Source organism: Hylobates moloch, unplaced genomic scaffold, assembly GCF_009828535.3.
Source record: "Hylobates moloch isolate HMO894 unplaced genomic scaffold, HMol_V3 SCAFFOLD_9, whole genome shotgun sequence".
Classification (NCBI taxonomy): Eukaryota; Metazoa; Chordata; class Mammalia; order Primates; family Hylobatidae; genus Hylobates; species Hylobates moloch.
The window spans coordinates 78,905,990-78,920,163 of record NW_026652284.1 but is presented as its reverse complement, the minus strand read 5'-3'; the positions used below and the strand labels follow the sequence as shown (position 1 = coordinate 78,920,163).

Sequence of the window (14,174 nt, the reverse complement as noted above, 5' to 3'; positions counted from 1 at the left end):
CCACTCACCAGAGGCCAGAAGCTAAATATACTAACCTGCTAATTACATGCTTATTCTTTCTGCTGATCATCCTGTATCCTGAAGCTATCTAGGGGCATGGCATGAGTCAACTCCTTGTCATAACAAAGACATTTCTATCTCTGGAAATTCCATGGGCTTTTGCAGCCTCTTGGTAAAGAGCTTCAAAAGTGTTCAGAACACTGCAAAAGAGAAATGTTGTGTTGGACTTCTAGGGAGGCTGGGTAAAGAGATCTGATTAATACTCTATATTGCCATTCCCTTCCCCTTTTTTTTGAGTTCTGGAGTCAGTGTGTGGTAATGTTCAACCACCCATCTTAAACCATGAGGTAAACTGGAAGGTAGAGACCACATACTGATGGCACTACAGCAGTATCATACTAGCCTGATACTGCCCATTTATGGAGATAACAGCTTCTTCAAGCAGTTCTCTTGTCTCAGCCTCCCAAGTAGCTGGGATTACAGGCACCCACTACCATACCTGGCTAATTTTTGTATTTGTGGCAGAGATGGGGTTTTGCCATGTTGGCCAAGCTGGCCTCAAACTCCTGACCTCAGGTGATCTGCCTGCCTCAGCCTCCCAAAGTGCTGGGATTACAGGCGTGAGCTACTGCACCCGGCCACAAACATATCTTTCATGGCCAGAGCAGAAGGAAGAGAGAAAGGGGGAAGGTGCTACACACTTTTAAAACAACCACATCTTACGATAACTCACTATCATGAGGACAGCACCAAGGGGATGATACTAAACCATTCGTGAGAACTCCACCCCCATGATCCAATCACCTCCCATCAGGCCCCACCTCCAACATTGGGGATTACAATTTGACAGGAGATTTAAGTGGGGACACAGAGCCAAGCCATATTGTACTTCTAACCTAAAGAGCTGTAAGATAATAAACTTGTGTTGTATAAACCACTACGTTTGTGATAACTTACTACAGCAGAAATAGAAAACTAGTATAGACGGATAGCTGGGGGCAGGGGGAAGATAGAGAGGGAGGAAGTAAGAGAGGAAGAAGTTGTTATCACCGTAAATGGGCAGGCGGATGTTGCAGTGAGCCGAGATCATGCCACTGCACTCCAGCCTGGGTGACAAGAGCAAAACTGTGCCTAAAAAAAAAAAAAAAAAAAAAAAGATGTGCTTTGCTTTCCCTTCACCTTCCACCATGATTGTAAGTTTCCTGAGGTCTCCCTGGAACAGAAGCTGCTATGCTTCCTATACAGCCTGCAGAACCATGAGCCAATTAAACTTCTTTTCTTTATAAATTATCCAGTCTCAGATATTTCTTTATTGCAGTGTGAGAATAGACCAATACAGAAAATCAGTGCCAAGGAGCAGGGCATTGCTATAAAGATACCTGAAAATGTGGAAGCAGCTTTGAAAGTGGGTAACAGGCAGAGGCTGGAAGAGTATGGAGGGCTCATAAGAAGACAGGAAAATGAGGGAAAGTTTGGAACTTCCTAGAGACCTGTTAAATTGTGACCAAAATGTTGATAGTGATATGGACAATGAAATCCATGCTGATCAGGTCTCGGATGGAGGTAAGGAACTTACTGGGAACTGGAGCAAATGTCACTTTTGTTATGCATTAGCAAAGATCCTAGTGGCATTGTACCCCTGCCCTGGGGATCTGTGGATCTTTGAACTTGAGACTGATGATTTAGGGTATCTGGCAGAAGAAATTTCTAAGCAGTAAAGTGTTCAAGAGGTGACCTGGCTGCTTCTAACAACCTGTACCCATATGCATGAGCAAAGAAATGATGTAAAACTCAAACTTGTATTTAAATGGGAAAAAGAACATAAAAGTTGAAAAATTTGCAGCCCAGCCATGTGGTACTAAAGAAAAGCTCATTTTCAGGGCAGCAGTTCAAGCCAGCTGCAACCATTTTCGTAACTAAAAGGAAGGCAACAGTTGAGACTTGGGAACCCCAGTCTAGATTTTAGAGGAGATATGGAAAAACCTGAATGTCCAGGCAGAAGTCTGCTGTAGGGCTGTAGCTTTCATGGAGAACCTCTACTAGGACAATGCAGAGGGGAAATGTGGGGTTAGAGTCTTCACTGGAGTACTGCCTGGTGGAGCTGTGAGAAGAGGGCCACCATCCTCCAGACTCCAGATAGAGCTACCAATAGCTGGCACCATGCACTTGGAAAACCCATAGGCACCCAATGCCAGCCCATGAGAGCAGCCTCAGGGGCTGAACCCTGCAGGGCCATAGGGACAGAGTTGCTGAAGGCTTTGGGAGCCCACGCCTTTTATCAGTGTGCCCTGGATATGGGACATGGAGTCAAAGGAGATTATTTTGGAGCTTTCCAAAATACAGTGTCTAACACAGATCTCACTAGGCTACATCTGAAGTGGTGGCAGGGATGCTTTTTTATCCTAGAGTATCTCAGAGAGAATTTGTTTCCTTGCTTTTTCAAGCTTCTAAAGGCTGCCCACTTTCTTTGGCTCATGGCCGTCTTCCTTTATCTTCAAAGCAGCATTATTTGAAGACTGCTTCAAAGCAGACCATTCTTCCAAACTCACATCTCCCTCTGACTCTCCTGGCTCCCTCTTCCACTTTTTAGGACCCTTCTGATTACATTTGGCCTGCCTAGATAATTTAGGATAATCTCTCCACCTCAAGACTTTTAACTTAATCTTATCTTCAAAATCCTTTTTGCCATGTAAAGTAGCATATTCACAAGTCCGGGGATTAGAACGTAGACATCTTGGAGGGTGGGGGCGTTATTCATTCTATCTCTCTATATCATCTTTCCCTCCTTCCCTTCCCTTCTTCCCTTCTTCCTTCCTTTCTTCCTTCCCTTCCTTTCCCTTCTTCCCTTCTTCCTTCCTTTCTTCCTTCCCTTCTTCCTTCCCTTCCTTCTTCCCTTCCTTCCCAGGCCCCACTTCCAGCATTGAGGACAACATTTCAACAGGAGATTTGGAGGGGACAGATATCCAAACTCAAGTATCCATTGGTGTTCCTTGCCTGAATTGATCATTAAATTACATTGAGGGTGCAATATGTTGATACTCTATTTCAGTTACTGTGTATTTTTAGAATTTTTCTATAAAGAACAGCTTTTCTTAAACTCTTTGAAAAATGTTGTTGTAGGCCAGGTGTGGTGGCTAACACCTGTAATCCCAGCATTTTGGGAGGCCAAGGTGGGCAGATCACTTGAGGTCAGGAGTTCAAGATTAGCCTGGCCAGTATGGTGAAACCTTGTCTCTACTAAAAATGGGAGAAATAGCCAGGCATGGTGGCGGGCACATGTAATCCCAGCTACTTGGGAGGCTGAGCCATGAGCGATTCGCTTGAACCCGGGAGGTAGAAGTTACAGTGAGCCTAGATCGTGTCACTGCACTCCAGCCTGGATGGGTGACAGCGAGACTCCATCTCAAAAATAAATGGGTGCAGCAAAACAACATGGCACATGGATACATATGTAACAAACCTGCACATTGTGCACATGTACCTTAAAACCTAAAGTATAATAATTAAAAAAAGAAAAAAGAAGAAAAAGAAAAAGAAAAAAAGTCCCATTTTAAGAGCAAAAATAAATAAATAAATAAAATAAAAATCACTGTAGACTAATTTTTTTCAATTTGTTATAATCAGTTATAGTCATTATTACTATTATTGTTTTGATGCTCAAATTATCCTAAATTCGGTTATTTGTATGTCCTTTTGACATAATACCATTAATCTTTAAGTGTTTCCTTACCTTCTGACCTAGCAAAATACCCAAAGCTAACCTTGTGATTTTCCTATTTTGACCTTTGAAATTAGTCGTTTCCTCAAGGAGCATAGGTTTCTTTTACTGGGGATTGGCATTTTAGAAGCCAAGATCTTGATACCAGGTGTGCTCCTTGTTACAGGTGTCCACTACCTTTAGATATATTTGGTACTTCCAAGTTCTTAGGCTTTTTTTTTTTTCCAGTTATTTGGAGGGAATTGATGTGCTTTTTACTGATTTCTCAGATCTTTTGAGTCAGTTATGACTCTTTCATCTACTTTCTATTTCCAAAATTTTATTGCTATCTCTTACTTTCTATTGCCCTTCTCTCTTTGGAGGTTAAGCCTTTTTAAAATTCTTACTGTACTTTAGCAGGATTTTGGGGAAGGAGTTGAGAAATCGGTATGTTCAATCACCATACTTAACTGGATGTCTTTATATCAACACTCTCAATATAAATTTCGATTTTACTGTGGAGAAGTACTGTGCCTTCTCCACAGTAAAGTTGACAGTTGACATACAAAACAAGTGATTGTATAGTCTATTTGGATTGCTATAACAAAATACCTTAGACTGGGTAATTTATGTACAAAAGATATGCATTGCTCACAGTTCTGGAGGCTTGGAAGTTCAAGATCTAGGTGCTAGCAGATTTGGTGTCTAGTTAGGGCTTGTTCCTCATAGAAGGCACCTTCTATGTGTCCTTATTTGGCAGAAGGGATTAGATGGTTCTGTGGGGACTTGTTTATGAGGTCATTAATTCCATTCACAAAGGTGGAGCCCTCAAGACCTAATTGCCTCCCAAAGGCCCGACCTTCTAATACCATCACATTGGTGATTTACTTTGAACATAAGAATTTTGCAAGAGACACAAACATTCAGACAATAGAAGACACTGTCTTGCCTTCAAGTAGTTTCCATGTTACCCAGGGTATTTAGAATGAGTTTATAACTAATCAGAGTACAATATTAAAATATGGAAAGTTCTGAAGTTGAGATATTAAAGAGTGATACCACTTGTCTTGTATTTTATATTTTAGAATAGTGGTTCTCCATGTTACTCACATATTAGAATTGCTTGGGAGATGTAAGAAAATATTGTGCCCTGTCGTCACCCCGGATCAGTTAAATCAGACTCTTTTATGGCTGATACTAAGTTCTACAAGTGCTGAACTTCTGATGTGATCCAGTTAGTATTTGAGTGATTTCTTTCTTTATGGGCAACAAGATGCCTTTGGCTCACCTCGTAATTTCCCTGCCCTACATCTGAAATAAGTCAGTTTCTCTCACAGCTCCATGAGGCTTCAGACTTCACAACTGAGAAGATGCTGGTCTCCTTTCTATGCTTCACTGACTCACTCATTCTTTATGACTCAGCTGAAATCTCATCTTCCCATACCCATTTAGCTCACATACCCATTTGGGCTAAGTCATCCTTTGTAATACCTATTGCTCACATGTATTTGAGCACTTACACTATTTTATTAAAATGATCTGATATACATTTTTATATTCCATTAGACTCTAAATTTCTTGAAGAAGTTAATATATTGCAGGTATGGATACATTTATGTGCTTACAAAAGTCATTTGAACTGATCATAGGACTTCTATCTGAGAGAGTGAAATTTATGATAAAGTTCTTTAAGTGTTGGCTTTTGTTCACTTTTGCTTTTCTCTACAGCTGTGTTTTATGATATTGTTGAATTGTATTAAAGGGATATTATATTTCAGTCTTGAAAGATGGTTAAGATTTACAATTGATTGTATTGGGATTTAAACAGTGCATGAATAAGAGGTGGTTGTGAGGCAGACTGGAATAGGTGACAGCTTAAGGGGTGGTATCAAATGAAGCTCTTGCAATTGCAAGTGTATTTTTTAAATACTTTTAAATATATATATATATATATTTTTTTTTTTTTTTTTAAATAGAGTCAGGATCTCATTGTGTTGCCTAGGCTTCTTTTGAGCTCCTGGGCTCAAGCGATCCTCCTCCCTCGGCCTCTCAGCTCAGGGACTACAGCTATGAGCCACTATGCCTAGCTGCAAGTATAATTTTTTTTTTTTTTTTTTTGGAGACGGAGTCTCGCTCTGTCGCCCAGGCTGGAGTGCAGTGGCGCAATCTTGGCTCACTACAAGCTCTGCCTCCCAGGTTCACACTATAAGTTTTAAAAGTTAAAAAAAAATTAAAAAACCATCATAGTAAAAATAAATTTTAAAGACACTTGTACAATCTTGTACATAATTGCTGCTATGAATTGACAGTTTAAATTTTTAAGATTCTATACCATCTTTTAGTTTTCATTGCTGCATACTAGTCATTTTTATGTGAAAGCACTCTTTACTGTTTTACTCCCTCATTTTTATTTTTTAAGAACTTTTTTTTGTGGTTTTGTAATTCACACATTTGTCAGTTTTTATGGCAATATGTTACTTTATGTTATTCATATATAGTTTACTTAGCACCTTAATTGTTTCGCTTTTTTTTGTTCTTCAGTTTTCCACTGTTAGAGACAGTAAAACTATAATCATCTTTGTTACAAATACTTTTCCATTTTTTTCTAGACTGAATGTATATAACAGAGCCTTTATCTTAAAATAAAATTATGTGCAGCAGAAATTTGATGGAAACAGTGGTAATGTGAGGTAGCATATGCTAAGGAGTCAAACTTGAGTTCTAATTTTGACATTCACTTTACTAGCTGTGTGATCTTGAATAAGCTAGCTTACTCTTGTGAGCCTCAGTTGTAAAATTAGGTTAATAATAGCTCACATTATTGAGCATTTACAATTGTGGCAGGCACTATTCTAAGTGTTTTACATGTATTAATCTATTTAAAATTCAGAACAGCCCTAACATTCCCATATTAAGATGTGGGAACAGAGGCATAGAGTAGTTAAATTGGTCAGATAGTTACTAATAATGGTGCTGCTATGTACCCAGTGCCGTCTAGAGCTGGTTCTCTTATTTGCTTTGTACTTCCAGAATACCAGCTGCACCCTCTCCCTTAATTTGGTTTCCAGGCTGGCACATTGGCCTTTCTTGGCCAGATTAATGATTGCTACTGGAGCTGGAGTGAATTGTGAGTTCATGTTCCCAATATTTTAACTCTGTGCTTACTGTGGAAACTTTATTGCAGGAGAAAGTTTCACTTTAGATTTACTATTCTCTTCAAAATTTCTGTATATTTCATATTTGCTTTTGAGGGAGTGGTGATAAAAATTTAGATTCACATTTTTTTCTTTTTTAGACGGAGTTTCCCTCTTGTTGCCCAGGCTGTAGTGCAATGGCGTGATCCTGGCTCATTGTAACCTCCGTCTCCCAGGTTCAAGCAATTCTTGTGCCTCAGCCACCCGAGTAGCTGGGATTACAAGTGCCTGCCACCACACCTGGCTAATTTTTGTTTTTTGAGAGAGACAGGGTTTCACCATATTGGCCAGGCTGGTCTCGAACTCCTCGCCTCAGGTGATCCACCTGCCTCAGCCCCTCAAAGTGTTGGGATTACAGGTATGAGTCACCGCACCCGGCCTAGATTCACATTTTTATATTAACATATAAAAGGCCTTTTCCTGTCCTTCCTTCTTTTTCCTCTTCTCCACCCCGTTTCTAACTAGCAATTTAATATGTGTTTAGTATAATTTTACCCTTCAATTGCTAGGCAGTTGGAGTGCCAGGGTTTTTTAATACCTGGTAAAGAGTGCCAGGGTCTTTTTATACCCAGTAAGGGACCTGATAAACATCCAGTTCAACCTCCTTACTTGAAAAAAAAACAAAATGATACTAAAGCCACACAGTCAGGTAGTGATTTAGGACTCAAGCCAGTTTTTCTGACTCATGTCCAGTATTGGCCTCATCACATTGTTCTGTTTGCTTTTATTTGTACTGTCTTTTATAAATTAGTGTAATTACTTTATTTCCTTTCCAGAAATTATTTTTAAATTTTATTTAGCTTGTTACCTGTGTATTATGTTTGCTATCAGGAAACAGCTATATTTGTTTACTTCTTTGTAGTTTTATAGTGTTTTCTCATCCTTTATCTCATTTATTTGCTGTGAAGATAACCTTTTGCTCATGTATCTGAGGTTCTTAAATAATAGCATGAATTTCTTTGTTATTCTGGCATGCCCATCACTTCTATACATTCACAGACTCAGCTGCTATAGATTCAGACATGTGTTGACTCATTCCACTGAGATTATAAAGTTCAGTTATCGTAGCTTCTCATTTTCAGCCCTTTCCACATCTCCTGGGTACTCTTGCAGTCTAAGGCATGACATTTCAGGCATGAAGATAATTAGGTGTTTTGAAGCACCTAGATTTCTTGGCTTCTTAAACTACTTGTGATCAGAGTAGTTCTTTTAGAAACGTAATCAGAGGTTTGGTATGTAGTTAAGCAACACATTGTGTAGAAACAAACACAAGGATAATCATGTCATTTATTTTACTAACATTCTTCAATCAAAATGGTATTAGAGATAAGATAAATTATATGGCTGTAATGCGTGTCCCTGTGATTTGGTTGGTGGCAAGGGAATGAATTGTTAGTCTAAAGTGAGCCACTGATTGCCAAAACTTTCTATAGAAGGGGCCTATTACCTAATCAACTCATATAAAACCTAGAGATTCTTAAGAGGATCCTCTGTGGTTCATTATTAGGTTAAATTAGTTAAATTAGTACAGTAAGGCTGGCAAGAAAATCTGTTATTGATGATCTAACCTTAAAAAATGGAAATAAATGGCATAGTGGTTTTCCTGGAGACATTTTGGTGTAGATCATACGCTAAGACTTACTTGTTTGGACTGTATGCTCGGTGTTCATGCTTGTTCAATGCATATTTTAGGGTAGAATGTGACATTTTAGGTTCACTTTATGAGAGTACTGGGTAAATAAGAGTTAGAGTTAAGCTTTTTATCCTTGGGTTTCTAATAGCTACTGCTAAGGTGAGCCTTATATGTTAAGATTATCTCAAGATAAGACTGCAACTCATTGCCTCAAAGTTCAAAGGAGAGCATTGGCTTCAAGGACATAAATCATTGTGTTATCCACCAGTTTACAACAGAAGTGCAGATGAACAATATTTATCTAGACAATCTAGTATAATTTACCTGCAGTTTGAGGTCAGTCTATATAGGGGCTTATGTAAGTCCTTTGAACTGTTTTGCAGAGATGAGAGTTCAAATTTATTTTTATTCTCTAGTTGGAAGTAGCAGGTGGTTTTGTGTGCTTTTTCCAGCAGCTGCTTTTAACCCCATTTTACTCATTTTTTAAAGCCTTATTAGGTTCTGCCTCAACTGTGGAGCTTTCTGAGATTAATTAGGTTATTTGCAGGCAGAATTTCATTGTCTGGCACTCTGTTGTTTGCTATTTGTTTCATATGTGTTGTTTTTTTCTCCACAAGTTGACTGTGAGCTCTGGGGGTCTGATATATGTATCCTATTTTAAAATCTGTAATAGCCAGGTTTATAAGATCTGATATTTAAAGGGACCATCACATAAAGTAGATAATTGAGCCAGGCTAGATAGGGCTCATGCAAAAGGAAGAACATATGTCCTACTTTAAATGAGTCTAATTACAGCAGATTCATACCTTGTGGCAATGTGAGATTGATTTTGTCGGAACGAAATAGGTCCACTGGCACTATTTGGCCTGTGGCCCTTTGTTTTGATACCTCTAAATTATAGCATTGTTCTGAACACACAAAAATGCTTTATAAATATTTGTTTGATTGAAAGATATTTATTGTTTTGTAATACTGGCTACACTGCTTTTGAAAAACTGTCATAGATGTAATATGTTTAACATGATGTGAGGTATATAAAAATATTCTAATCTATTAAAGAATTTACCTTTTTTGAAAGAAGATGCATATACTGGTAAAAAGATTGACTCTTAACCTATAATCAACAGACTTGGATACTGAGTCTTTGCCACTGTGTCCACAGAAAGTCCGTTGGATCACTTTCCAAGTTAGAAACCAATGATAATGCATTGTAGTAAATGGCTGCATATTCTGAGGGCATTCAAAAGAATGATATAGGGAATTATTAAAATACCTGAGTGCCTTGCAATTTAAGGTACCTATTTCTTATTTCTTGAATTCTGGAGTAATTTTTCATGCTTCCTTTTTTCACCTTTTCACCTCTCCAAAATAATATTATTAGTGTGTACTCTTGGTTCCTCCTTTGAAGTATCTCATGCTTCATTTCTTCCATTTCATTCCTGTAGATACTATTCTAGTTTGAACATTTTATTACTCATGTTGGGACATCTACATTAACTCCCTAACTGACTTTTGTATTTCATATTTAGAATGTCTTCAGGTTTTTGTTTTTTTAAATCTACTTCTTGGGTCATAAACATACTCAGATTAAAAGCAAAAACAGGCCAGGGTGACTATCTAGAAGGCGAGAGATGAGATGGACTCTTTTAATGGCTTTTGAATTTTGAGCTATCTGAATGTATTATCATTACCACTAAATTATAAGTACAGAATCATTAGTAATAAAGTAGTATATTACCTTTGAAATTTTTCATTTGAAATTTTGACTCATATTTAAAAAGAGAAAAGTCTTGGTTCTATCAAGTATTATTTCAAATTATAGCAGTAATTTTATTTAAATATTCTGGATTGCAAAAGCAAATTGGACTCCTACTACCCATTTTAAGCAGCAATGCTTATATAAAACTGAAACAAGAAGTAAGTCTAGCATGTAGTAGCAAAATTTGGGAATATATCTGTTTAGGGAAAGTCCTTAGTGGGTCAGAAATGTAGTCTTCTTTAGAGACTGATAAAAAAAAGTAATAGGTAAAATAAAGAATGATGTGCTCAATGAGCTACAATTCAAATAGAGGAAATTTAATGGGAAATGATTACATTAGTAGCAGATGGACTGGCTTCCTGAATTTCAGTCTTACTGGAAATCCTAGAACAGCTTAAATTTGTTTTTCAAATTTAGAGTCTGATAAGAAGACAGATAAAGAGATTTGTTTATTTGATTGTGCTAGTGTGATTCTTACTGTCTTTTGGATTTTTCATTTGTACTAGGCTATTTTTATGATTCCCACGAATCCACCACCAACATTCAGAAAGCCAGAACTTTGGTCCGATGATTTCACCGATTTTGTTAAAAAGTGTTTGGTGAAGAATCCTGAGCAGAGAGCTACTGCAACACAACTTTTACAGGTCAGTGCATGTGCCTCGAAGGGAAGGATATTGTCTTCATACCTTTCAGCTTTCTGACATTGGCCAGAATTGCTGTGTGTTTCATAACTGATTTCTAAAGGTATAAACCTCCCCTCCCCTCCTGTTTGCTCTCTTCTTTTCTTTCCTCCCCTCTCGTCCCCTTATTCCCCCCCATTGTCATTTTAACCAAAAATTCCAAAGCATTTTCCTTTCAGAAAGGAATCTTTGTCTTCGTAGTTACTATTTCTCATGGTTTTTTTTCTTCTGTTCCTTGACTCAGCATTTATCCTTTGACTTTTTGCTCCACTATAAAATATGTAAGTACAAGATCCCTGGACTCCTTGAAGAGATTATCACATTGTAAATATCAGTTACAGGATTATCTAAATGAAGAGCTTCAGAGTTTCAATTTTTTTTTGATAGAATAATTTTAAGTAGACTTTGTATCCAGAATGTCAGTAGATTTTAAAATCTACCTTAAAATTTAATGCAAATAGAAATAATTTAATATTTATAATAGGTGTTTGTGAATCTTAATTTCCCCAACAGAATAGCCTTAGAACTTTCAGCTAATAATGTCTCACATTAACAAAACTTGATATTTGCTAAATGATTTCTATTGTTAAGTGACAAAAGGATGAAAAACATGGTTCTTGTAAAAAGGGACTTCCCTGTCTCTAAAAGAACCATTGGGTTAAAAGAACAAAAAAAGAAAAAAGGAAAAAAAAAGTAACTTTCCAAAGTCCCATTTTTCCAAAAGGATGTGTTGAGGGGTATGGAAAACAGGCTTTTAAGTATAATGTTTATTGTTATGAAAGTGTAATTTGGTACTCAATCTCCATAGATGCCAGTACAGCAATATCTATTTAAAATAAAAATCCATATATTCTTTGATCCAGCAATTGCACTTCTAGGAATTTATTCTACAGAAATATTTAACCATGTGTGAAATAACATATGTGTAAAAATATTCATAGAACATTGAAATTGTAAAAGATTGGAAAGATCCTAAATACCTGTCAACAAGTTGGAAACAATTTAAAGTCCAAGAAAAAGAGTTATTGGAAAAATACACCTATGTACACACAACATATATACATATCTTAATGCTTATAACAGAGTATCTCTGGAAAAATAAGCAAGAAACTGGCCTCCAGAGAAGATAACTAACTATGGATGGGGCAGGACTGGGATGGAGACTTGCTTTTTGATGAATACTGTTTATGAGACTTTTGAGATTTGGGTTATGTGCAAATATTACCTTTCAAAAATTAATGGTTAAGATGGTAAAATTTTATTTTTCCACAAAAATTGATTAAAACATTTATTTTGAAATATTGTCAATATTCATTTGAAATATATATGTATGTGTTATATATGTATATTATATGTGTGTGTGTATATATTTTATTTTTTATTTTTTTGAGATGGAGTCTCACTCTGTCACCCAGGCTAGAGTGCAGTGGCACCTGGCTCACTGCAACCTCTGCCTCTTGGTTTCAAGTGATTCTTGTGTCTCAGCCTCCCAGGTAGCTGGGATTACAGGTGTGTGCCACCATGCCTGGCTAATTTTTGTATTATTAGTAGAGGCAGAGTTTTGCCATGTTGATCAGGCTGGTATCGAACTCCTGACCTCAAGTGATCCGCCTGCCTCAGCCTCCCAAAGTGCTGAGATTACAGACATGAGCCACCGTGCCCGGCCCATGTATTTTTTGAGATAGAGTCTCACCGTATTGCCCTAGCTAGAGTGCAGTGGCATGATCTCACTCACTGAAACCTCTACCTCCCGGGCTCCACCTATCCTCCCACCTCAGCCTCCTGAGTAGCTGGGACTACAGATGCATGCCACCACATCCAGCTAACTTCTGTCTGTTTCGTAGAGACAGGATTCCCCATGTTGCCCAGGCTAGTCTCGAACTCCTGGGCTCAAGTATTCTGCCCACTTTGGCCTCCCAAATTCCTGGGATTATAGGTGTGAGCTATCTCACCCTGCTGAAATATATATATGTATTTTAAAGTAGTCCAAAGGGTACTACCTTTGGACTCCTAGTATCCAGTACTTAATACACACATATTAAAGTTAATATGTGTGTATTTAACCTAACAAACTTCTGATTTGAATTTTTTTTGCGGGGGTAGGATAATTATCTTTGGCCTCATTAGAGTCTTATTTGGCAGGAAGCCTAGAAACCATTCTGTCTCTTCAAGGAGTTTTGTATGTCTTATCTGTTATGATTTAAATTAGCTGTCCCCAACCTTTTTGGCACCAGGGACTGGTTTCATGGAAGACAGTTTTTCCATGGATGGTGAGCAGAGGTGGGATGGTTTCAGGATTAAACTGTCCTGCCTCAGATCATCAGGCATTAGTTAGATTCTCATAAGGAGCATGCAACTTGGATCCCTCACATGTGCAGGTCACAATAGGGTTTGTGCTCCTATTAGAATCTAATACCACTGCTGATCTGACAGTAGGCAGAGTTCAGGCTGTAATGCTCACTCACCTACTGCTGTGCAGCCCAGTTCCCAGCAGGCCAAGGCAGGTACCAGTCTGCAGCTGGAGGTTGGGGACCCCTGATTTAAATCATAGTTTAACTCTCAGTGGACAATCTTATTACCAAATTTTAGTTGACATATATCTATAGCTTACATGTGCATATTATACTATATTCATTTCCAGTAAACAAAGAAACAATATTTAAAAAGAAATTCCTGATGGATTTTAAAAATAGTGATTGATTTTCTATGACACAGATAGATTATTGTATAAATTTTTAAAAATCATAGAAGGGAAGGATCCTTTGAGATTATTAAATTGAAATTTTAGTAGTCTTTAAAGATAAAGAAATTAAAACCCTGGAGATGTTAAAAGACAAGGTTCAATTTCAGTCTATTAGCACTGGAGTTCCTGATCTAAAGATGATCCTTATGCCTGCTGGTGGGCAGCCTAGATTCTAAAGTCAGTAACTTATCTGGTTCATCCAATTTACCACAACCTTGCTTTTATGCAATTCATTGTGAATTCACTATAGCGTTATGCTACAGTTAGTTTATAGAGCTTAACATTCTTAATCTCAAAATCTCAGTATGTCCAATTTCATTTGTACTCACGCTTTCCCTACATAACTGCTGCAGACATGGTTTTGATCAACAAAGAGGAACTGGCTAATAAAGTTAAAACGGTACATGAAGAGCAAGACCGTATTATTTGAGTATTCTTGAGTCAGAAGAGAAGTTTTATCAGAGAAAT

The 14,174-nt window shown here is 37.6% G+C and overlaps 1 protein-coding gene across 7 annotated transcripts in view; it reads left to right on the top strand.

Moving 5' to 3' along the window:
- Nucleotides 1-14,174, top strand: part of STK3 (serine/threonine kinase 3) — a 427,140-nt gene that overhangs the window by 195,561 nt on the left and 217,405 nt on the right. For all 7 annotated transcript variants that reach the window (XR_009214836.1, XR_009214835.1, XM_058443993.1 and 4 more), the window contains exon 7: nucleotides 10,790-10,927. Coding sequence is in view for 5 of the 7 variants with exons in the window: in XM_058443993.1 (XP_058299976.1) it covers nucleotides 10,790-10,927 (138 nt within the window). In the remaining 2 variants the exon portion in view is untranslated. The remainder of the gene's footprint in view (nucleotides 1-10,789; nucleotides 10,928-14,174) is intronic.